Raw genomic sequence first — 26,441 nt, forward strand, 5'->3', positions numbered from 1 at the left:
TAATATTTAGATTCAATTAATGATGTAATCCAATAAAAAATTTGATGAAATCCAAACGATGACTTAGTGTTCCTAATAATATTCAATGATCGGTATGCAATACCTACGCTACCATCACATGTTTCCTTTGATATCTATTATTCATATAATAATTATCGCCTAACTTTCAAATCAGTGAGTATAATTTTAGAATTAATGTTTGAAGGTTACAAATTCAAAAGAATTTATATATGAAATGTTCTCTTCAATTAATTAAATAAATGCCAAAATAAAAAAGGTTAAAAAATAAATTAAAATTTTCAAAAAAAATTCATATAATAATTAATAATTAATCATCACTCTAATCACCACCACCGTGATCTTGATCATGATAATGATCATATCACAATAAAATATTTTTTATTCGCACTTAAAATCTCTAACCAAATCTCATTTCATTCTTATATACAAGTGCAACAGCTGATCCATTAGTCTCATGCTTTGCATACATTGATACAAACATCAAAGTCGTAAGCATAATATAATAACATAAAACACATTAAAAACCCTAATTAACGCAAATTATTAGCAGTTTTTTTTTTTCTTTTGTCTTCTAATGAACAAGCTGGCGCTGTTGCAGATGATGTGCCACGAGGTCATCAAGCATCCAGAGGTCCACTGAGTCAGGCTCACAGTTTCGACATGGCTGAGTAGTGTCATCGGGCTCCAAACCAGAGAACGATGCCAGGCTCGAGATTTGTTGTTTTAGCTCTAGCTCACTCTCCAGTGGCATTGGTGGGTTTGATGGGACAGTGGCCTCAAAACTCACCGAAGTCAACTCAGAAGCGATGCACCTTTTCTTAGCAGGAGGCTGAGTTTGGGCTGCTGCTGCTGGTTCAGCTGGAGCTTGAGGGAAGTTGAGCCTGGCTTTGTCTCCACGGATGCGCTTGGCAGCTTCATCGTAGGCTCGAGCTGCCTCTTCAGCTGTGTTATAGGTACCAAGCCAAACTCGGACACCCTTGCGAGGGTCTCTAATCTCGGCTGCCCATTTTCCCCATGGCCTTCGCCTGATTCCTCTGTAAATATTCTTCCGAGTTCGCCGAGTCTTTCCCTCTTTTTCTCTGACTCGGCTTTTCTTCTGGGTCCTCTCGCATGTCCCTAAAATCACCCCCAAAGAAAAACCAAAATTAAGGGAAAAAAAAAACACAAACTTTAGCAGAAAAAAACCATTGGGAAAATACTAAAATTCATGATCATGCAAGAAAAAAAATTGAAACATCATGAATTTTTACAATAAAAAAGCAATACAAACCAAAATTGTGAAGAAAACCCAGAAGCAAAAATCTTACCTTTATTAATTTGCTTGCCTTTTAGACCGACCTTGTTGTCAAACTGAGTGAAAGAGTCTTTCCCATTGTAGTCCAGACCCAATAGGTCGGTGTCAAGTTCCGACCAAAGGTCATCGGCGGTCCAATTCCGACCACGCTTCAAAGCAATGAAATCAGAAATGATTTCACCTATGCACATTTTCTTTTGGAATCTCAATGCTTTTGCCAGTACTCCAAAGTGAAAGAAAGGACAAAGAAAAACCATACAGATTTAGAAAGCTTTGCCTTTGGGGTCTTCCATTTATAGAGCGACGGTTGCAACTTGCAATGAAGAAAGGACAATGTTTCCTCCCTTTTTTTTTTTTTTTTCTCTAATCCTGATGCGACGGCTAAGAGCGAATCATTGACACGTCAATATCACATAAGATGTCTATGGACGGTAGAGATTTTTTTTAATTTTTTATTATATTTTTATTTTTATATCCATATTTAGTAAATATTTTTATTTTATTTTTAAAAATATTTAATAAATATGAATAATTAACATACTCATAATTTTTTATTAACTTTTTTAGAAATAAAAATAAAAATAAAAAATTATTTTTTTAATTTATAATTTTTATCTAATATATTTGTTTTTTTTTAATTTATATTAATATATTTTTTTAAATAATATATTAATTTCATTTACTCTAAAATAATAATTTTTATTATTTAATAAAAAATTTATTTATTAAATATATAAAAATATATATAATGTACAAATACAAAACGAATACTATATTATTCATCACCATTATTAATTTTTTATAAAAATTTAAAATTATATTAATCTCTATTTTCATCTCATAATATTATATTTATTCTCTTTTATATTCAAACAAAATGTTGAATTTTAAAGATGACCAATCGAACAATTTTGGCTAATTCAATTTTAGTCGATCAATTAATTTAATTATAAATTAATTAAAAAAACCAAATTAATCAATTATTGGAGTGAAAACAAAAAATAATCGAATTAAAATAAATTGATTAATTTTTTTAATTTTTTGATTTTTTAATTTTGAATAAATAAAAAATTAATTTATAAAATAGATCGATTTTTTTTTAAATAAGTCAATTCATTTGCAAAATGATCAAACTTTTACAAAATCACAAATCAATCCATTACACCATTCAAACCGATCATTCAACCGAAAAAACCACTAAACCCCAAAAAAAAAAAAACTGAATTTAATTAAAATTTAATTTTTTTATCAATATTCTACTCGAATCAACTACTGCTCACCCCTAGAATTTCATGATATGTAAAATTCACATCTTTAATAACACAAACTAGGGAAATTAATTATGGCCGTACGATTGAGAAGAAGTGATGGTGGGATCCACATTGTGGGGTTATAGGAGATGATTAAGTGGCTGTCTGTGGTTGGGAGAGGAAATGACGGGGCTGTCTCAGAATTGTGTAGTCTGAACCAGGCTTTTGTGTAGCGCACGTCGGAATAGGTCCAAAAGTTAACGGCCCAAGTGGAAGAAGACAGGGTCATACTAAATGACCCTGGATTTGGCACCTATTTACAATCTTGTCACCTCCCATGCGCTTCCCTTTTTACAGTAACAAGAAACATTAACTTAGTTAATAGCTTATACTCAAATTTACCTATTTGGAACGTATTACTTGAACTCGACTTTAAGTGTCGAGCATGAATATGTTTTATTTAAAATTTTTTTCCATGTATTTGAAAAATCGGACATCTATAGTTAGAATAAAAACAATGGGGAAGGCAAGAATCTGGGAGCCAGCCCATGGATTTGGCTTGAGATTAATCTAGAAAATAGCTATAGGAAGGGACCATTTTCATACCTAAAATTACGGATAATAATAATATAAATTATTGATAAAATATTAAAATTTTAATTTAAATAATATAAAAAAAGTTGCAGCCAAAAATAGTGAGATAATTTTTCTATCTCGAAAAGGATGATAGTGCTCAAAAAAGGTTGAGGAATAATGGCACTGCATTTGCATCATCACCCAGGAAAGGACCCCAAAAGGATGTGGCAGGCTTTTATGAAATAGCAAGCAAAAATGAGGAATCAGATTTGCTTTCAGTTCTGCCTTCTGTCTTTCACTTATGACCTCTTCTTAAGCAACAAGCCAAAACTCCTTTTCCCATACACTTTTATTTTCTGATCATGTGGTCCTTTTTCCTTCCCAACTTCTTTTTTGTTCATCATTTTATTATTCATTTTTCTTCCAACGGTTGTTTTCACTGGTTTATGAAGTTTTGTCCTAACTTGGACAGGAAGGAATTATTGTGTATCTGAATCTGCTCACACAATTTAATGAGATATTAGGTTTTATTTGGATGGATAGTAAAATTAATTTTAATTTATTGTAATTTTAATTGAAAAAAAAAATTATAATTACAATTGAAAAAAAAATTTTAATAAAAAATTTATATTGAATTGACCTTACTAAAATTGATATTTGAATTTAACTAATAATGTGATGAGTTCAACTGTACAACATCGAAAGTACAGTAAAATCTAAACCTAAGCTAAGACTTCCCAAAGGATAGTTTCTGAGCCTATGAACTTTGTTCTTCAATGAAGTTGAAAAAAGTTTGAAAGAAATCTTAAACGAGCCTTTTTTTTTTTTTTTTTGCCTTCTTTGATGAGCTTATTGCTGGAGTTTAGAAATGGGAAACCACAATTATAGTCCCTTTTGTATTCTCTTATACCTTATCTATCTTCAGGAGGGTTTAAAATAGAATGCTGCTTCACTTTCTTCCCCTGCTTCCCAGTAAAAGAGTCTTCCAATGGTTTGCTCATTCTAAACTTCTTCTGTTCTTCATTCATCCCATAGTCAAGTACAGCTATAAGCAAGTTTTAAATAAATTACAGCCATCCATCAGTGCAATTCTCTAAGTCCATTTGTTTAACTTACGGATCTTGGGTTCGATTTCACAGGTTTTGAACTAAGAGGTCTAACTTCATCCATAAAAATTGCCATAACATGACTAACAACACCAAATAGTCATTTCATCCAATACAATACCAAAACTGATCTAACACTCTACTGACATAAAGAGGTAATAAGTGCAAACCTATTGAGACCAGAGGATTGTATGCTTTCACCTGAAGCAACAAGGAATCGTGCTTGCTGAATTGTTTCACAATTCCAAGAGCATGCCGAACTCACGACTGATAAAGAGGAGAGTGATAGCAATCAAGGACAAAATATTGCAAAAATACAGGAAATCGTACATGCTGTAATTTGATTGCAAATCCCCAAAGGCCACAGCTATTTTGAAGTATCAAAGAAGAACCATTTCCAAATTACAATCAAAACAAGACATAATATCCAACCACATCATACATGTAAACCTTCCACAATGCCACATATATTGAAAGACCACGTATCTAGGAAAAACGTTATTATTCCCCACAATTCTCTTCATGGTATGAGGGGAAAAGATATCAACCTAACTGAAGAAGTTATTGCAAACAAAAGAATCATAAAACCTTCTAGTCTGCCATTTTAGCCAAGCGATGGACAGTACTTCTTGCAATCCTGTTAACAGGATCAATCTTCAGAACAGTTCTCAGATCTTCTGCCCCAAGTTTGTATTTCTCCATGCTTTCATACAAGAGTGCACGCTGTACAAGGACAGACACATTGGTGTCATCATGCTCTAGCACCTGCATAGAAAAATGGAGAACATAACTTCATCAGTCAAACAAATGGATCAATACATTGATATCAATTGATGTGGTTGATCCAAATACAACCAAGGGCGACATGCCTGATTTGTACAAAATTAAAGGACCTTGCAGTGTGCAAAATAGAGGACTATACAAATTACTCTCCCTTTCTCACACACACAAAAGCCTTCAGATGGTTAAAAATTATCAATAAAAACATAGCTAAAGTATACAGCATTGTAGTTTTTAAACAAGACTTGTCTGCCATCAGGTAATTAAGTATCAAAAGGAGCCTAGCCCTATTAAATTTTAAACACTTACTCTGGAGCCAACTTTAGAGGTTCAAACTTTAATAACTGCTAGGCACACTAACAATTGAGATTTTGCATAACATTGCTTAACACAGGAAGCTCCAGAACTTAAGAGAATTCACAAAATCCATTAGCAACCGATGTGAATGTCATAAAAATTTTAAGGTAAATATTCACATTACAAAGGAACTACAATAATTTGTCTAACAGTTTAAAGTGTCATTTATACCTTTGAACAGTCAGCTACAGCCTTCTTATACTCCCCAACCTCTTTATAACATGAAGCCCTACATGATAAAACCTCCATGATGCCAGCCTTATCATCTGTCTTCTCAAGAAGTATCACTGCCCAGGACAGCCACTTAATGGCATCAGCATACTGGCCTTGCTTCTGGTTGTCGATACCCTTGCTCTTTGCAGAAGATGCTGTGACCCCAGCTGGGGGAGGAGGAAGCCCTTCAAGCTCAGTTGTTGAACCACCTTCATCAGTTCCTCCTGCTCCTCCCCCAAACTCAGAGTCCAACCCCCAATCATCAACTCCCGAAAATTGCTGCCCTCCACCTCCACTAGATGCTTGTGTAGCACCTCCAGCCGAAGCTGAAGATGATGAAAAGAACATATCCAGAGGATCACCACCCGAGCTGTGAACAGTTGTTTGACTTTGAGATCCAGCATTCTTTGCAGGCATCCCAAAATTATCCATGTTCAAACCAGAAGCCATATTTGACCCCATAAAATTATTATTACTCGAACCAAAATCACTAGATCGAAATGCAGTTGTGCTCGGTTTTGAAGCATTCTGAAAATCCCCAAATGCATCACCCACAACATTCACCTTATTTCCTTTATTACTATTAAGACTACCTGATGGTTTTGACGAAAAATCAACCAGAGAACCAAAAGGGTCCTTCGAACCACTCCCACTTCCACCTCCAACTCCTCCCACTCCTCCAGCCATACTTTTCATTGAAGGATCCCCAAGATTCTGAGTCTTACTATAATTAATATTGAAATTAATATTACTACTACCACTGCTATTATTATATGCACCAGAAGTTCCCCAATTGCCAGTACTTTTTGGCAACGAATCAGCCAAATTCCCCATTGAATACGGGCTTTTACTCGAAGAATTAGAAGTGGGATTTGCATTTTTCAAAGGAACATTAGCATTACTATTACTCTTGCCCTGTCCCAAAGCAGAGCTAACCAAATCCCCAAACAAATTAGGGTTCCTGTTAACAATTCCAATCCCAGAACTATTACCCCCCGAAGGACCCGAAGAGGTCCAACTCTTCCCAAAGATGTCTCCCACCATGGAATTGGGTCCAGATAACCCAGATTGGTTGGCCTGATTCGCGGCCGGTTGGTGGGTCCACGACGGGTTGTTCGGTTGCCACGCAGGCTTCGATTGTGCAGATGTTGTTGATGAATAAGATGAAAACGAAGATGTGGTTTTGTTCTTTTGGTCATTTAGGGATTTGGGTCGGCCCGATCCGAGACCGAGATCAAAATCGAAGCTTTTCAGCGAACCTGATGAACCTCTACCGTAATTGGAGTTCATAGCTTTTGCAAACGTGTGGATCTAAGCAGAGATTAAAGGATCGGATCGGATTTTATCAAGAACGTACCTTTTCAAAATGGGATCTTGAGTTTGTGCGCTATGGTGGCACCGTCGGCGGAGGTAGTAGCGGAGGTGGCAACGTCGGCTTCGGACTTTTCCGTGGGAAGCGATAGAATTGTGGTGAGGGAATTGGAAGTGTCTGATTTGATTCCGACAGCAGAGGACGCTTCGGATCCCGAAATCTAATTTTAGCATGTGACAGCAGAAGTAATTACAACCTGTTAGGATGGACAGTTTTGTAAAATCACGTCAACAAAAAATGCCATTTTACTTTCTTTGTTTTTTTTAGCCAAGAAACTAATTTCTTTTTTAAAACAAATTTTTTTCATCACATTTTTATTACACTAAAACGAATTTCAATATCTCATAAAAAAAAATTCAATACCAATTAAACTCATTAATGTAAAAGAAAAAGATTACTAGCATAATAAATTTTGCTTAGAGAAAATAGAATTTTCTTAATAAAAGTATAAAGAAATCGAAATATCATATATAATCAAATTTTGTTATGTTCGTAATTTAGTTTAATTAATAATTATTGTTGAATTATTATTTGTGATGGTTTATAAAATTTAATAAATAAATAAAAATAAAAATAATTGAATCGATTCATGAAATATTAATCGAACATTTTATTTTTATATTATTGATGTAAATAAATTTAACATAAACAAATTTTGTTATATTTATAATTTATAATTCGCTTAATTAAAGAACTCTAAAATACTATTTGAGATCATTTATTAAAATTACTAAACGAATAAAAATCAAATCTATTTACAAACCGTTGAAAAAGGAATTTTTTGGTTTACATTCTTATTCTACTTGACCCTTTTGCATTAATCAAGTGTTTGCATCTCCATTAGGAAATAAGATGTGTTTCACTCAGGAAATTATCTTCTCCACAATATTGGAGAGCTTAGCTTATGCATTTTTTTTTAATTCTCTTATCAAACTCACATTTGTGAGATCCCTGAACATGATACTTGACAAATAAATATCACTCAAAGTAAAATATGATATTTAAAAAGTACAAACCCAGCTACTTTCTGCGCCACCATCAGACACCGCGCCATGCTCGGTGACATCAAAAACTCCATCATTAGGTGCCTTACATGTTTCCAGAGAGCCAGCAGGTGGAATTGAAGCCCAGTTCAGGTAAAGCAGCTTCAGGTGCTGTGTAAGCCACAGGTTTGGCAGGAGGCGCTGTTGCCACCACAATTGTGGAGATTCAAACTTAGAAATATTATCTATTTTAACTCAAAATTTTTTTACAGATTTAGGTTTAAAATTTTACATATATATCATTTTTTATTCACATAATTATTTTATAATCATCAACTGATGATCATTCTGATATTATTTACTCTGATATTATTTGTATATATCATTTTTTATTCACATAATTATTTTACAATCATCAACTGGTGATCATTCTGATATTATTTACTCTGATATTATTTGTAAAGATCCACACTCAACTGACTATCGATTGATGACTACTTTAATATTATTTGTAAAGATTCACGCCTAACATGTGAGATATTGTCCGTTTTAATTTGAAAGTCTCATGATTTTATCTCACACAAAAAATATTTCACAAATTTAAATTTAAATCTCTACATATATATTATTTCTTATCCACACATTCTTTCAAGATCGAAGACGTTACAACAATACTTACATGTAATAATGCTATAAAAACTGCTATATTTCTCGTGCTGAATGCCATCATTCCCTATGCTAGGCTAAGTTAAATCTCTTTTACTTCTTTTGGACATTAGCTGATCATCTTCACAGCTTTCATCTTTAGTACTTATAAAGTGATGGTGATATAGAAGTTTACCAAATCGCATACACTTAATTTTTTGTGCTCTCTGTGACCATTTAGCTATAAATGCATGTTATTCCTTATCGCACAAAGTTTTAAACATGGGAACTGATGATCCTTCAGGAAAATCTTCAGGGAGATAATGGAAAAGTAAGGGTTAGGTGTTCTATTTATATAATATTTCAACTTCTAGAGCTATAAATTTGTACTTGGCATGTGTTAAGCTTTAAACATAGGTAGACAAATTGAATTCTTGTAATTTGTTTTTAATATTTGAAGCTGTCAGGAGCCTTTTGTCTAAATAGCCAACAGGCACAATGGCTCAATCCAGACTATGACAATCTGCTAGATTGACATAGTTTTTCTTGAGTAAACAACACTTGTTGATCAAAAGCTTATATCAATTTGGTTTGGAATTAATTTAAACTTAAATCCCGGTATTACAATTGTCTCAGATGCTCTTGACATCAATACAGTGCACTAGATCCACTGCTTCTTCTCTCTTACAAATTTACTCCATTAATCATTCAGAAGGAAAGAATTGTCGTTTGGAGAACTGTAAGCGCCTAATGGCAAGGGGGAGGGCTTTGGAAGCCAAGGTAGTGAACTTTGGCGTTAACACACTTAGAACTGAAAGGCAGCTTGCCATTTGGAGGACCAACGTACTGCAAGTTGACATTGTTTATGTGAATGCCTTGGCAAGGATTTGATGCGCTGCATATTAGTTCGACTGCAACTTTGCTAGTCGAAGTTCCCTTGATGTTTACGTAGTGAACATCGCTAATGCTTACTTTAGATGCCTTCATAAAACAAGCAAAAGCTGAATTAGTCAATGTCTAAGTTAGAAATTTGCGAAAATAATTATGGGGGAAGAAAGTAACCTGACTGCTTCTTCTGTTTCCATATTCTTGATCTATGATTATGGGGTTCCTGACTCGAGTCATGACGAGGTCTCGGAAAACCAAGCCTGAAGCTTTACTTGGGGATGGGGTTTTGTATGTTTTGATTCTAACTCCATTGTCTGTGTCTGTCAGCGAGCAGTTCCTCACGATGATCCCACTAACATCTGATTCAGCATCGTAGTGGCCAAGGCTACCAATACTGTTATCAAACATGGACGGGGAATAATTTTAAGGAATGCTCAAGAATATGATGATAGATAGGGGTTAGGAAAGTACCTGAAACCGTGTCCAGGGCCACAAATTACTTTCTTGACGCTGATGTTGGTGGATCCTTGGATCATAGACACGCAATCATCGCCTGTGGCAATGACACTTTTGGATATTTTCACCAGGTTCGATTTGCTCATGTGGATGCCATCAGTGTTGGGGCTGTCTCTAGGGGCTTGCAAATTAAGGTTGAAGATCCTGAAGTTTTGGCTCCAGCTGATCATGATGTGGAACCCTTTGGGGTCAATGGATTTTATGCCACGGATGATTGCATCGTTTACCCTGATGAACTTCAAAGTCTGCATTGAATACAAAAAATAATCCTATCATAATAAATCATAAATCTAAATCATAAATGTCAGGTGGTGATTTGAAGCTTACAGCTGGCAAACGGACGCAGTTAGACTTCTTGTCACAATTATTGTACTTCCATACCTCAGCACCTTGGCCATGGAAAGTACCGTGTCCACTGAGAATCAAGCCGTCAATGCTTTGGAATGTGATCCAGTCCGTACCATCTGCTCCACCGCCATAGTAGGAAATATCAGCTTGTGCTTTGACCAATCCATTAGCTTGAATAATCAAAGGAGATGGATTGAAGCAGGGTCCAGCAAATATGACCGGTCCTATTAAGAAGTTACCGTCAGGGATGACCATCATAGCATTTCCATGGAAATTGCATGCAGCCTTGAAGGCCCTGATAAAATTCTGCAGGAATCACAATTTCAATGGACAATGTCCATCAGTTTAATCAAATAAAAGGGGCCATAATTTATATACAAAGTAACAATGAAAGAAGAGTTCAAAGATAAACGATACAATTGAGCTATCAGTCTTTCCATCAGCCTTTGCACCATATTCTAACACATTAAAAACTTTGACATCAGGGCCTACTTTCCCAATAGCGGCATCTCTAGCTTTAGCAAGAGCATCTGCTGCATCAAATGGACGCATTCCCTGGCAACCAGGAACAACCAAGCACAATAGAAGAATGGCGCTTATTCGAGCTATTGCGCTGAATGCCATGGCTGCCATCTTTCAACCTGAGCTACAAATTTCTTGTTCCTGTTTAAAAGTTTCGAAGCCTCCACTAAAGAGGCTATGACAATGGTGCAAGCCTCGTTTCCCTGCTTCCTTTATACGTTTTAGCCTTTAAACAAGATCATCTTTTACCACTAATATCCTCTGAGGGAGGACTAAATTGTCGGAACCTTGGTTTTTGTAGTTTCAAATTTGGTTGTCTTTGTTCCTAAATATAGCTATACATGCTTTGTTGGGCCATCTTGTTTTTTTCCCTCCAAATTGGTCCCTAAAGAATTGAACCATGACCATCAGCTAATTTTATGGCAACCGATTGAACCATCCGTCATTGGTTATTTGAAATTTTTGTGTATGGTTCCAATTTTCTTGGATGTTCCATAAGGACAGTCCTACCTAATTTTTAATACAAGTTCCAATTTGTCCAACTGATTTCTATCTTAAAGTAAACTCACAGTCACAACCTTTGCTCCTCCGTTCCTTCTTTCTCTCCTCTAAACCCCGAAATCTGAGTCGAAATCATTTTCTTCCCTCGAGACACAAAGGGAGAGCAGTGGAGAGTAGGGAACAACACAGCAATTAATTAACTAAGAATATTTGGCTAACCTAAAAGTTGGTCTGCTTCTCTTATATTATTCAGAATTGAACTTCTTAATTGACTTAAGTAACAGGCCGTTTGACCTTTGAAAAACCTAAGGTCCCTGATAAAGTTTAGTTTTGCAGATGGTTTTCTTTTATAATCCAAATTGTTAGTGACTAAAACTAAGAGTTCAGCATTTTATTAACAAATTGTGGGATTGTTGGTCCAGATGATGTTTGTCAAGACCGGGTTTGTTAGTGCTGTGGGAAGGGCTTCCCATGGGTCCTTAAACTGTTGGAACATGAAATTATGGAAGATGAAATTATGCGAAGCAGACTTTAGTCTGGAGATAGAGAAAGTATAGGTGTTGAGATTTAAACTACATATCTACGGGATGTTTAATCTTAAAAATGATCGAACAAACCAATTGAACTAAACACTGTTTGAAGATGGAAGAGTTTTGAATTGTGTGTAAACCGTAATTAATGTAATAAAAGCAAGAAAAACATAAGTACAGATTACAGAAGCTACAAAGAAAATACAAGGCAACCAGGCTGAGGAGGTATATTTCTACTAGTTATAGTTGTGAAATTCTAAGCCCACTGTTTTTGTTCAGTTTTACCATAGTCATTAAGTTGCATCCCAGTCTCACCATAGTTCTGCTGCATCATTGCTGCTAATTGCTTCATCCTCTGCTGCTATATGAGCTTGGTATACCTGACAAACATACCATCTTTCATAGTTTTTTACAGTCTCAATTTGATGATAGCTGCCGGTATCAGGATGTTGGACAATAGTGACAACTTGGGGTCCGTGATAAACGTATTGGTTCGGTACCAGCTGCTTCTGATGATGATAGTGATCTTGATTTCTCGAAGAAGGAACACGCCTGTGACTGTGAGCCTTCCCGGTCTGCCGGCCATATAGCTCATCTCTCAAGGGGAAGCCTTCTGAGGCAACCTTCTTAAGATGATTTATTGAACATGCCATGGTTACTATTTCTTTTAGTTTGGAGAAAGCGAATTGTTTTTCTTGGTTATATGGTTAGAGGCCAGGCCCCTTATATACACGTATAGGAAGTTTAGCTGCATTGGAGATTAGCATCACAAGACTCGAACCAGAACATTTGGTGACGAGAGCGCGAGTTAATTCAGTCAACTGAGTCGATTTTTTTATTGGGTTCCATCATAATTAAAGGAACAGAAAAAAGAAAAAAGAAAGGAAATCTCTTAGGAAAGAAAGAAAGCCAAAAGAGGAATTAGGTTCCCCATTTATTCCTCCAACTTTTCTATGAAATATTCGATTCTTGATTAATATCAATTACAGTGAAATTGGAATGCCTAATCGTTTAAGTTGAGTTGCCGAGTTATCTACAGCCACGTAGCCGTGAGCCAAGTGACCAAAATAAAAATAAAAATAATAAGATATGAAGTAGACGTGCTCAAGAGATTATTCGTCAAAGTTTTGAAAGAATTTGAATAAAAAAATAAGGCTCATTGAATGTATTTGGATAAAAGTTATAGATCTGTTTAATTTTTGGATTAGACTTTGGACATAAGAATTAAAGATTGAATTAAGTCCAACTTGATTTTAATAACATAAATATAATTAAATTTTATAAATAATATATGTAAATTATTATTTTGATACTTTATTTTAAAAAATTATTTTTTATTATATAAATTAAATTTAATAAATGAATTTCAATTTTATATTTTATCATTGGCCGAATTTGAAAAAAATTTTAAACTTAAAATATTTTATCGAACTTAGATAAATATATAAATTATTAATATTAAATATAAATTTTAACTCAAATCTAATTGAATTCGATTTATGAACACTATTAATATACAAATAGCTTTGTGGGACTTTCATATATACTTATGAATTGGGAATTGGACAACAAAGGTGAAACATATAAAATTTATGTTGTTGTCAAATGATTATTAGTATTAATTTGACTTAAAAGAATGGGATTTACTTTGAAAAGCTTAGCCTTTCTAAACACTCTATCCCTCTACCCTAATTGGCATTTTCTTGAACATTATTTTATTTTCTAAAGGATTTTATGACTCCCAAATCAGCAACAGGAATTTAATTTGAGATCTATAGGAGTAATTGGATAATATCAAGTTACATATTAATGAAACAATCTAGAAGAGGATTAACACCTGATGAGTTAATTTTTATGTATTACTAAAAATATTTAATTTAAAAATTTTTAAAAGAGTTTACAATACATGCCTTTTTTCTAATTGATTATTAACAAGTTCCATGTAATAATTTAAATAAAAAAAAAATTATCATATGTAGGACCAGTATGGAAAATATTCCTTTTTGACCCAAGATAAAAAATAAAGTGCTTTAGAGTCTTGGATCATGGTTCAATGGTAACCATGATTATATGAATGGGAAATAGACTTCTAATTAATTTCCTTTTCTTTTCCAGTCAAAAGTTGAAAATAAAATAATACAAAATGGTTTTAGTAAATTTTAACTTGAACAGTAATTCACATATCACTAAATTTTATAATATGATTCAAAAGGGTTGAATCAGATCATTTTAAATTGAAGTTTCGGGTTTGAATCATTTGAGTTATTTGAATTTAAATCATTTTTAAATTTAAATAATTATAGTTTAAAATTAAATTAGTTTAAATTTAAATTCATCGAGTTTTTTGAATTAAAATTAATTTATATTTAAAATTGAAGTTTCGGGTTTGAATCATTTAAGTTATTTAAATGTGAATCATTTTGAATCTAAATGATTATGTTCTAAAATTAAATTAATTTAAATTCAAATTCGTCAAGTTTTTAGGATTAAAATTAATTTGTATTTAAATCATTTCAACTTTAGATTAAACATGTTTAAGTTGTGGAGTTCTCTCAATTAAATCAAGTTTGATCAAATTTAGATGAGTTGGAAAGAAAAAAATTTTTTTTTGGTTATATAAGAGATTGCAGCTTAGAAATAGAAAAAAAAAATTTATAATTGTTGAAATTCAAACTTTAAATCGATTATATACTATTTTTTAAAGATGATTGGATGAATAGACTAAATTAAATTTATATTTTATTTAAAAAATAATAATGTTCAACCGTGATTAATTTATTTATAGAAGAGGCAAATGGTATTAAAGTACACGTATGTGATCTAACAGGAGAAAAGGTACAAGTAGGTGTTTGCCATACAATGTTACAAGTAGAACTATGATACCTGAGTTGCGTAGTTTTTTATTAGTTTTTACTTAGATAATTCGTTTAACAGAGTCCCACCATACCTCCGAGCGGCCTCAGTGCTGGTGACACAATGAAGTTCGTCTCTCGAACGAATTATTACCTGGTTTCTGAACCCCATCCGCGGCTGTTGATGATAGGGAAGCTGAGAAGGATATTGAAGAGGAGCCCTCCCCGTCCCGGCCCTTCTGCCCGCCGGCGGCCGGCTATATAATTTATCTAGCAAGCGGAAGTCTTCTGCAGCAGCTATAGCAAGGAGATCATTCTGATTGAGTGCTCGATTAGACGCCATTGTTTTCGAAAGCAAAGTGGTGAGAACAATTAGTTAGAGTCTGTATCTTATTTTGTTGATGCCAATTGGTTTTGAAGATCACTACTATTTATAGGACAGAGATGACAAGAGGCTCCCTAGCCCATTGGCTTCTTCTTAAATCTTAGCATCTAGCATAATATAAAATTATAGCAAGAAAATGTGAAAGAAAATCCATAACTTATAAGCCAAAATCAATTTCATGTTTACGGACGTGGGATTTGTGACATTTGCATGTGCATGCATAAAATAAAATTAAAAAAAAAAAAAACATATTGCATTTGACGAAAGATCAAAGGGATCATGAAAATAGTGTCAAATCCAAATGAAAATTAAAGAGAGTGAATCACATACTCACGGTGCTAGCTTGAAATTCACTACCATATTTGATGATGATGTCCAGCATCTTTTATTTAATGATGCTATAAAGATGATGGTCAATGATGCTATATAGATGTTGGCCAGTTGGCTTAAAGGGACTAATCTTTTCCCTTTCTTTCTTTATTCTAAAAAATGTAGATAGAAAATTTAAAATACGACGTAATGATATAATATAAAAAAATATATAAATGTGATATGATTTAAAATTTTAATAAAATTATATATAAGATTAATAAAAATAAAAAAAATATATTTCATAATTTCGTATTAATATGAATTATAACATATAATTTGTGTATAAAATATAATATAAATATATGTATTTTTAATATTTTATATGATACAAATATATAAATTGTTATATCTAAAAAATAATTATAATTTGTTAAAAGAGAAGAACATTTCTCACCAATGGAAGAGGACAATCTGATATATTTGTTGCCTATTGGAAGCCAAAATATTCATTTTTATCTGTAGAGTAGTGCTGAGGTGGCATGATGATTTTTTAATTTCTTTTTTTTTTTTTTTATTGTGTGTTACTTTTGTAATTTTAGTGAAAGCATAAACCATTTTTGTGCCCCAAATAATTGAGTTCAAAGCACATATAGTATCGTTTGTGGAGAAGGAAATTCACTTCCATCTTCTTTTGCTTCCCTTTTTGAAGGGATAATGTCCAATCCAATATTCCTAGAGAGGCATTAAAAAAAATTCTTTTTAGATAATGTAAAAGCACTTCATATAAGCTCTCTTTTATGTCATTTTTTTGTGTTCGCATTTGATTTGCTATGGAAAATAAGAACAAATTTTTAATGTATTATTTTATATTAAATTTTTTATAATATTGATATTTGGTGGTAATTTTATGTTGCAAAGTGTAAATATTATAAAAAATATATATAAATAAAAAATAAAAAATGTGTAGATTAGATATCATGGCTTCAAGAGGGAATCTTAAATCCCACATCAATTAAATTCTAAAATTTGATTAGTTATTTAAATATTTATATCATTTTTAACTTTAAAAAAAAATTATGAATCAAAATCATAAATTTTGGGCAAAATGATCAAAAAAAATCTTAAGCTAAAATTTAATAATTATTTAAGTTTTTTTTTTTACAATCAATTAAACTCTCAAATATTTATTTTTATCAATTGAATTTTTATTAGAGATAAAATAGTTAATTGTTTTCGTCCAATCAAAAGCTTAATGAAATTAAAATAAATGTATAAAAATTTAATTAAATGAAAATAGATATTTAAAGGTTTAATTGGTTTAAAATAAAAAATTTAGAAATTAATTGATTAAAATAAAATGTCAAAATTTTAAATAATTATTTAATTTTTATTTGAGAACATTTTTAACCTTAGACCTAAAATCTATTGAATTAGCTTGTTGATAGTCGGGCAACTCATAGAGCCCAAGAAATGAGCTTGCAATTGAAGAAAAAATTCTAAGAGCCCAGACCCCAGATTTTCAATAACAGGCCCAGTACAATATATAGGCTTAGAGGAGCTACAAAAGCCCAAATCTCCATTACACTGGTTGGGTCTGAGGAGCTGGAAAGCCCAACTTAAGTAGCTCTTGAACTTAGCCGGCACATTCGGTTTTCACCTGGTGGCGGGCGGCGAGACACCGCCACCAGGAAAGCCAATCAGAAGCAGAGCTGCCAATGGAGCGTACCACAAACGGCAGAGCAACTGTATTGAACAGACAATTAATAATCTGTATATTTGTATCATATAAAATATTAAAATATTAAAATTTATATTATATTTTAAATCAAAATTATACATCATAATTCATATTAATATAAAAATATAAAATATATTTTTTAATTTTATTTAATTTATATATAACTATTATTAAAAATTTTAATTATTTTATTTTTATATTTTTATATGATATTTTAAATTAACAGATCTAATTAATTAAGTATCACAGAAAATCTAAGAAGGGAGCGGTGGTTACACATAGAAAGGAAAGTCCGCTGTCCGGACTCAAAAGAAAGAGGAGCTTAACGTGGCATCACATTTTTAGTATTACTTAAAGATAGGATAAGGTCGTTGAAAAGACAATTTTATGACTTCCGTTTTTTATTTGTTTTTGGGTTTTGCACGCATTTAGTAATCCTGTCACTCACGTAATTCATAAGAGGAGGGCTATTTGTATTTAAAAAAAAAAATTAATACATTTTAAAAAATTAATCTTTTAAAAGTTATTTAAATATTTATTAACTAATTATCTTTTAATCTTTTACATTTTTAAATAAGTTATCAAAAATGAAATTTTAAAATTTTTTTTAATGTATAGAAAATTAATTCCGAAAAAATTCTTAATTTTACTATAAATGCAATTTCAAAAAGTATTATAATTATTCAAAAATGTAATTCTAAAAGGCATTGTAATTATTCAAAAAATATATTTTTAAAAATAATTTTTTATTTTGGTTTTTTTGTTGTGATATTTCTAGCACGAGATTATTAGATGTTTTTTTATTAAGATCTTTAAACAAATCTGTAATAATTTATGTGACAAATATTTAAATCTAGTAATAAAAATTTATAATTTTTTGACCATGTATTGTCCATTCAATAATGTTCATAATATTTATCCAATTTTAACAAATGTGTATTTGAAAGAAATTATTAATTATAAAGAGCGTTAGTACAAATGACTATTATATTATATGCGACGAAACATTCACGTTCCATTGACATAACAACCAATTTGTATGATCTTTTTTTCATATTTAACGATTTATCTCATATGTATATCTATCAAAATTATAAAAATATTGTAAATATTATTTAATGAATAGTGCCTAATGACCAAAAGATTAGAGATTTTTATTGATAAATTTATCAATTTGTTAATGATATAATGAGATTAATATTCAGTGGTTGAAGGTTATTATATATCAAAAATTTATTTTCAGAAGCTTTTTATGAATTCATTAAATAAATGTCAAGAAACCAATGAGAAATTCTAAAAATATATTTCCTTAAATTTTTTAAAATTTTTAAAAATAGATATCCAAAAATCTCTAAAGAATTCAAAAAATAAAATTTTGATACATTAAATAAGTTTTTGAACATTCATTTATGAAAAATTTTGATAATTTTTAAAAATTTATTTTTGGAATGCATAAATCTCACTTTAAATCGTAATTCAAAACTTAAAATTTTAAATTTTTTAAAATTAAATATAAAATCAAATAAAAAAATAGAAAAAACAATGGTTACTTATAATTTTAAACTATTTAACATCAAATTAGGCTTGATTTGAAGTTTAATCATTAAAGAGTTTAAGGTTTTGGTTGAATAAGCGTGGCACGAGAGAAGGAGGTGCCGGGTTTTTTAGTAAATTTGTATTTTAATTTAGGGTGTGAAGAGAAAAAACAATAGGTGTTAACAGTAGTGAGACGTGAAAAAAAATAACTTGAGGTGCAAATAGCACCACTCAGTCCACGATAACTGATCTTCAATTCAAATTTACATTTTTACCATTAAGTACCCAAAAGTAAAAGAAACAAAGCAATAGCCTTTGGTATTAAGAAAAAAAATTAATCAAATTTCATTTTAATCAATTTCGAAAAGCAAAATCATTATTATTATATCAAAAATTATTAAATGGATTGATAATAAAGTTTTCAAACTTTATCATAAATAAAGTTAGTAAGATGACATATACTTTTAAAATATATTTAAAAATATTAATTAAAAATATAAAAATATATTAATCTCTTAATTATACTTTTAGAATTAAAAATTTATGTTGATAATGTATTAAATACTAATTTTGATTATATTTCTTTAATTTTAATTTGAAAATTCACATTTAACTTATTAAATTAAAGAAATTTACTTACTTTAAGATATTCTTCAAATTTATTATGTTTAAGTAAATTAACTTTTAATTCATGAAATTCATAATATTAAATAACAATCATTACATTTAATATAAATACATTATTATAAATAATATTTTAATTAATCTTTAAAATATTTTTACAACATTTGTCAACAAAATTTATTAAATATATATTTTAATTTTAATGTTTTTAATTTTTTATAATAATAAAATCAACAATGATAGCAACAAATTTATCTTACCATATAAATAAATAAAATAATAATAAAAGTTTGATTAGTAATATTTAATAATTATTATTTTATTTAATTTAATAATTTAAAATATAATATAATGATATGATATGAATGTAATATAAAAAAATATAAAAATAACAATGATATCAAAATTTTTATAATAATTATATATAAATTTAATAAAATAAATTTTTTTTATATTTTCATACTAACATATATTTTAACACTTAAATTTTTTATAAAATATAATATAAATATATAAATTTTAATATTTTACATTATATAAGTAAAAAATCGTAAGCTCTACCTACGGAAACAAAAACCCAGTTCTTCTACCTGTTAAACAAGAAAAAAAAATATTAAAAAAAAGCCAACTTGCCTCCTATTATTTAATTATTTCAATGTCCACCTCGATTTCTTCATAGGATAAACACATTATCATACCAATTTAAAAAGGATTTCCCGTTGAATTTCAAACTGACGAAAAAAATCTGATTACTCTCTTCGATCTGTTTTCTTTTTCCTTTGTTCTCAATTTATAAGAGAAATTTTTTTCTTTCTCGTAACTATGGCGAATCGAACGGGTGATCTGGTTGAGCCAGTGCAGGAAGCTCACAAGCTCGATGTTAAGGCGTTGTTCGACTACGCCTCTGCTCATGTCCCTGGATTTCCTCTCTCTCCCTCCAAATTCACTCTCTCTCAGGTTTTTTTTTTTTTTAATTTATATATCTATTTATTTTATTATTATTAAAAAAAGGAAATTTGAGATTGGTTTAATGAAATATATATATATATATATATAGTTTGGACATGGACAATCAAATCCGACGTATTTGATGGAAGTGGAGACGGTAGGGGCTGTAAAACGCTACGTTTTGAGGAAGAAGCCTCCCGGGAAGCTGCTTCAATCTGCACATGCCGTCGACAGAGAATTTCAGGTGAATTTTAATTTGTTAAAAATTTACATTATTATGTTTGAATTTTAATTCGTTAAGCGTAAGGTTAGGACTTAATTGCTAGTAATAAAAAGTAAGTGATAAATCTTTCAAGCTGTATAATTTATAATATTTTATAATAATTTTTAAATTTTGTAAAGAAAATATTTTGTCTTTATGAAAAATTCTATTTTGTGGATAGCCAGTAAAGTATTTAACATTAAAACCTTTTTTTTTTTGTATGTCTGATTGTGTGTGTGTGTGTGTGTCTGTTTTTTTTTTTTTTTTTTCAGGTTCTCAAGGCACTAGGTGATAATACAAAAGTGCCAGTTCCCAAGGTTTTCTGTTTGTGTAATGATCCAACTGTGATTGGAACTGCATTTTACATCATGGAATACTTGGAAGGTCGGATATTTGTAGACCTGAAGCTACCGGTAAGACTGTATGATACTTAGGTGTTCTAAATTTGTAGTTGAATTTTGTAATGTTTGTGTTTTTGTTCGATGATATGATGTGGCTATTCGTTGGATTTTGAGGTTCTGAATTGAATTTTATTGCTAATTCTGCTTGAAAAGGGTGTATCACCTGAGAGGAGGAGGGCAATATATCAGGCACTTGCAAAAGTATTAGCATCATTACATTCTGCTAATATTGATGCCATTGGTTTGGGAAACTATGGGCGCCGAGACAACTATTGTAAAAGACAGGTGAATGAACTCTTCTTTTCGTACTTTAAAGTCTCACTGATTGAATGAAGAGTATTTCTGTAGAAGAATTATGATACAAGCTTTTTCTTTAATGTGATTAATCATGTTATATATTGAAGGCATCTGACCTATTAAGAAAATTGAACATGGATCTATATATGGGCTCATACGTAGTTTTTCCTTATTCTAGATAGAGAGATGGTTTGAACAATACCTTTCTTCTACTAATGAGGGAAAACCCAAGAGAAATCCCAAGATGTTTGAGCTGGTTGATTGGTTGCGGAAGAATATTCCTCCAGAAGATTCATCAGGTGCAACAGGAGGCCTAGTTCATGGAGACTTCCGCATTGATAATCTTGTATTTCACCCCACCCAGGTCTGGTTTTTCATAAACTTTAATTTCTTTGAGTGTGTAATATCTTCAACTAATTAATATAGATGTAAAGATCTGATTATAGTCCAAATGTGTTCCTGTCTTTCACAATTGCACTCCAAAATTCATGAGTTCATAACTTGTATTCTATGCAATATTGGTAGGACTTCAGGTGATTTCTAATGTTGTCTAAGTTCAAATTCAATGTATACATAAAACTTACCTTAGCAATGTGAATTATCTGATTAACATACCTTACGAGATACACTTAATGTGCAGGATCGAGTCATTGGTATTCTTGATTGGGAACTGTCTACTCTTGGAAACCAAATGTGTGACGTGGCATACAGCTGCATGGTAGTTTGCTGATTTTCCAAGTTTACTATTTTGCATGAAAAGAACAATTACCTATATCTTTTCATCTTTTGTGGTACTTTTACATTTTATATGCCATTTTCTTTCTTCTTAACTTTTCAGTAATGACAGTGTTTCTCATGTATTATAGTTCATAGGGCAACTGAGTCGTTTACACCTTCTTAGCTATTGATTTCCTAAGCTCACCATTATTCTATCGGCAGCCTTACACTGTACAAATTGGGGTTGAAACGGAACAATTAGGTAAAGGTCTTGAGCTCATTGGAATTCCAGAAGGGATTCCTTCACAGGCTGAATTTCTGGCAGAATACTGCTTTGAAGCTGTAAGTAACACTAAACATGGCTTTGATTGATATTTAAACCTAAAATACTTTTCTCATCTCATGGAGTAATTATAGTAAGCATATTCCATGCCACACCACTCCCCCTTATGACCTTTTCCCCCATCTCTTTGGCCATGAATTTGCTTAGGCTTCAGTTCCCTATAAATATGAAGCTACTCTAATCTAACTGCTCAGTTAGCTCACTTATGGATTTGCTTTTGCTGAAAAATGTTGCAATATAGGGAAAAGCATGGCCTTTCTCTGAGTGGAAGTTCTATACTGCCTTTTCTATGTTCCGTGCAGCATCAATCTACACAGGCGTATATAATAGATGGCTAATGGTATTCCCTAACATTAAATAGTTTGGTGTTTTATTATAACTCATTATGTTAAAAGCTTTAATTATGAAATTCCAATTTTGATAGAATGTTTTACTCACCTTGATAATGCAGGGTAATGCTTCAGGAGGTAAACGTGCGGAACATACAGGAACTCATGCTATTGAACTCGTAGATTTTGCATTGGATTTTATTTCCAAGAAGACTGTCCTTGCGAAGTGTCCCCCCTTTGGTAGCTAAGCCGTTCAACCGTTTTTACTAACTGTGGGACTTACTATTTCCCAACTATCATTTACTCTTTTTCTTGCTTGACCTTTAGGTGTACAGATTTCATAAATGATATATATATATATATATATATTATTGGATAAAGTTTCGTAGCAATGTTTACATACTTCTGGTAGAGAGCGCAAGTAAATGGATAGCAGACTGTCAATGGAAGTTTTAACATTACAGTGAGGTTTTAGTGCCTTTATAGAGATGTTTTCAGAGAGTAAACATTTCACATTTATAAGAAATACATCTATTTGAGGTTATGCGCTTGTAGCTGCACAGCCTGCGCTACTGAGAGTATAGTGGAAACATCATTTAGGATCTTGGTTGTTGTATATACTAAATGCCATCTTTACTTGTACTTTAATTCGGTTATAAAATTTTGGTCCAAAGCAATTGTTTAGGGTGCTTTTGTTCTTTTAACTATTCAAATCCAGTTTCACAAGGTAGAAGGCTATATGGGACTGAGAACAAAGTTCAAGACCTTCCAGAGGGAAGTGGGAGGTTTGTTCCTAGTAAAAAGGTTCAGGAATTGAGAAACAGATTGATTAAGTTCATGGAAGATCACATTTATCCCATGGAAAATGAATTCAACAAACATGCACAGTCTGACGTGCGTTGGACTGTGCATCCAGAAGAGGAGAAGTTAAAAGAACTTGCAAAGAAAGAAGGATTGTGGAACTTATGGATTCCTGTATGTATCGCTAGTCTTCTCTTTAGACTATTTTTTCACCAACTACTACTTTTACTCTTCTTTGCTCTTAAAATGTTACTGTTTATACAGAAATATGACATTCTTGGCAAACTGTTTTTATACAGTTGGATAGTGCTGCTAGGGCAAAAGAACTTATTTTCAATGGGAGTGAAAATGCTCACTTTGACCATGCACATGATCGTTTACTTGGCGCGGGCCTCTCAAACCTTGAATATGGTTACCTTTGTGAGATTATGGGTCAATCTCTTTGGGCTCCGCAGATCTTTAATTGCGGTGCACCAGACACTGGGAATATGGAGGTAAGAATTACTTCTGGATTCCTTAAAATCTATAATAACTAATTAATTTCACTACCACATGGCCCATTCCTTTAACTAGTTGCTCATGAGATTTTATTGATAAGCATGATCTTAGATGAAGATAAGTCATTGTATTAACTAGTAGCTGACTGAGGTAAACTAAAATAGTTCTCAACTTGCTTCAACTAAATCAAGTCAGTGCCGGTGCAGTTGGGCAAGTACAACTACTTAATTTCTGCATTAATTGCTTCTATTGCATTATGATTCATTGTATCTCTAAGTGTTGTTTTGTTTATCATTACATTTCTTCGTGCTTTTTTCGATTAGGTATTGTTGCGGTATGGGACTAAAGAACAGCTACATGAATGGCTCGTTCCATTGCTTGAGGGGAAAATTCGCTCTGGATTTGCAATGACAGAACCACAAGTTGCATCCTCGGATGCAACCAATATCGAGTGTTCTATTAAAAGGTATGTTCTTCAAATCTTAATTGGAGCGACTTTGAAGCAATTTGCAGTGTTCATATCATCTATATATTCACAGATAAAAGAATGCAGAGTTGTCCCTAGGTTGTTGCACTTCAACCCAAAACAAAAACGTGATGAAAGTCACTGTGTAACATTTTAGTATTTTCAACCCATATTCCTTTCAACTGTTCTGCAGTCGTATCTGATTTATGAATCTGGTTGAAGTTTTTCTCACTGCCTATGCACTCCTTGTACAGACATGGAGATTCATATATCATCAATGGTACCAAGTGGTGGACTAGTGGAGCCATGGATCCAAGATGCAAAATTCTTATACTCATGGTTAGTACTCCGGGAATGCATGGAATGAATAAGTTCTACTTGTATCTAATTTGACTAAAGAGGATTATCTGAATTCTAAACAATATCCAGGGAAAAACTGACTTCACCGCCCCTAAGCATAAACAGCAATCGATGATCTTAGTGGACATTCAGACTCCAGGGGTATCCATAAAGAGACCACTAAAAGTGTTCGGCTTTGATGATGCACCTCATGGACATGCAGAAATTTCCTTTCAGAATGTTTGTGTGCCAGCAAAGAATATTCTACTGGGAGAAGGACGTGGCTTTGAGATTGCCCAGGTACAGTTGCCATGTAGCTTCCCATGTACTTGATTGTAAGACCAGACTGCCATACATACTATGTTTTGAGTTTTCACTCTTCCACAATGACCCATGTACTGATCTGTTCTTTTAAATATGGTTGCATCTACTTGATTGTGAGGATCTCAATCTTTCAGTTCTTTTAAGTTTCTGCTTTAAATTTAATACTCAAGTCAATTTTCTCGAGAAACAGCAATGAACATTCATCTTTAAGACTGTAGGTGATGAGTGATGTGACTTCTAGTTGTAAATGAGCTTTCACGGCATAAATGTTTTGTCTCTGCACTGTTTATATTCTTGTAGGGAAGACTGGGTCCAGGAAGATTGCACCACTGCATGAGACTGATTGGTGCTGCTGAGCGTGGTATGCAGTTAATGGCTCAAAGGGCTCTTCAACGGAAAACATTTGGAAAATTCATTGCTCAACATGGTTCATTTCTTTCCGATATTGCAAAGGTAATTTAGCAGTAGTACTGGCATGTTCATTTTAGTGATGAAATTGAAGTTGGTCATTTAGTTGAAAATAGCTGCTTCTTGCAGTGTCGAGTAGAGCTGGAGCAAACCAGGTTGTTGGTTCTTGAAGCAGCTGACCAGCTGGATCGACTTGGAAACAAGAAAGCTCGTGGGACAATTGCAATGGCCAAGGTAACCAATATTACTATTTATTGATTTCATTTCAGGTGCAACACGAACTTTCTTATAGTCCAATGTTTTTCATGTTGCTCGGGGCAGGTAGCAGCTCCGAACATGGCACTGAAGGTGCTAGACATGGCAATCCAAGTACATGGTGGAGCTGGGGTATCGTCCGACACCGTCCTGGCACACCTCTGGGCTGCATCAAGAACATTGAGAATCGCAGATGGACCTGATGAAGTGCACTTAGGTACCATAGCCAAGTTAGAACTACAGAGAGCTAAGCTTTGAAGGATTTTGAAACAAAGATCATCGAGCAGGTGTTTCTTTTTCCCCAATTTCAAATGATAAAAGAGAATGGAACAGTTCAAAAAGCACTTGGGCATTTTCCTTGTAATAATGGGGAATGAAAGCTGTGAACTGTATGCAAGACAATTGTCATGAAATATGAAACTGCTGGAATACTTTAACAGTGTGGTTGATGAATTGAAAAAATTTAAACCATTTTTAAAAAGTTGTAAATGAAGAAATTAATTTTTAAAAATCACTTAAATAAAATACTGCAAAAAAAAATATGATGAACATTTTGTTGTTTTTGAGTCGTTTCGCCGGATCCGTCTCTAAACATGGTTAAGCACTCAACTTGAAACTAGCGAGCCAGGAGGACGCATCCGTGAACCCTGCCAAGTGGACCGAGTCATTGTTCGACCACCTCAACGCCCAAAACTGGGTTGTAA

General features: G+C 32.4%; 4 protein-coding genes across 4 annotated transcripts; 1 reads left to right on the plus strand and 3 right to left on the minus strand.

The window, feature by feature from the left end:
- Positions 1 to 415: 415 nt before the first annotated feature.
- On the minus strand, positions 416 to 1,652 carry LOC111279759 (ethylene-responsive transcription factor RAP2-3-like). The gene is made up of 2 exons (XM_022866788.2): positions 1,329 to 1,652; positions 416 to 1,137 (listed from the first exon to the last, which is right to left on the minus strand). The coding sequence occupies exons 1-2, from the start codon at positions 1,570 to 1,572 to the stop codon at positions 593 to 595; spliced, it is 789 nt and encodes a 262-aa protein (XP_022722523.2). The 5' UTR covers positions 1,573 to 1,652; the 3' UTR covers positions 416 to 592.
- Positions 1,653 to 4,562: 2,910 nt separating this feature from the next.
- LOC111279728 (uncharacterized) lies at positions 4,563 to 7,105 on the minus strand. The gene is made up of 2 exons (XM_022866754.2): positions 5,556 to 7,105; positions 4,563 to 5,012 (listed from the first exon to the last, which is right to left on the minus strand). The coding sequence occupies exons 1-2, from the start codon at positions 6,885 to 6,887 to the stop codon at positions 4,839 to 4,841; spliced, it is 1,506 nt and encodes a 501-aa protein (XP_022722489.2). The 5' UTR covers positions 6,888 to 7,105; the 3' UTR covers positions 4,563 to 4,838.
- A 1,941-nt stretch (positions 7,106 to 9,046) lies between these two features.
- Positions 9,047 to 11,128, minus strand: LOC111280021 (exopolygalacturonase-like). The gene is made up of 5 exons (XM_022867167.2): positions 10,767 to 11,128; positions 10,329 to 10,655; positions 9,957 to 10,246; positions 9,660 to 9,879; positions 9,047 to 9,578 (listed from the first exon to the last, which is right to left on the minus strand). Exons 1-5 carry the CDS (start codon positions 10,980 to 10,982, stop codon positions 9,345 to 9,347), a joined length of 1,287 nt encoding a protein of 428 aa, XP_022722902.2. The 5' UTR covers positions 10,983 to 11,128; the 3' UTR covers positions 9,047 to 9,344.
- Positions 11,129 to 19,912: 8,784 nt separating this feature from the next.
- Positions 19,913 to 26,218, plus strand: IBR3 (acyl-CoA dehydrogenase-like protein). Its single transcript, XM_022866623.2, has 17 exons — positions 19,913 to 20,306; positions 20,407 to 20,541; positions 20,832 to 20,972; positions 21,114 to 21,245; positions 21,436 to 21,621; positions 21,898 to 21,975; positions 22,197 to 22,316; positions 22,559 to 22,657; positions 22,769 to 22,886; positions 23,365 to 23,621; positions 23,747 to 23,941; positions 24,269 to 24,411; positions 24,666 to 24,750; positions 24,841 to 25,050; positions 25,375 to 25,527; positions 25,612 to 25,716; positions 25,804 to 26,218. The coding sequence occupies exons 1-17, from the start codon at positions 20,172 to 20,174 to the stop codon at positions 25,993 to 25,995; spliced, it is 2,484 nt and encodes an 827-aa protein (XP_022722358.2). The 5' UTR covers positions 19,913 to 20,171; the 3' UTR covers positions 25,996 to 26,218.
- Positions 26,219 to 26,441: the final 223 nt, after the last annotated feature.

This window comes from Durio zibethinus, chromosome 27 (genome assembly GCF_047325235.1).
Source record: "Durio zibethinus cultivar Kanyao isolate XHJ-2024 chromosome 27, ASM4732523v1, whole genome shotgun sequence".
NCBI classification, from domain to species: Eukaryota; Viridiplantae; Streptophyta; class Magnoliopsida; order Malvales; family Malvaceae; genus Durio; species Durio zibethinus.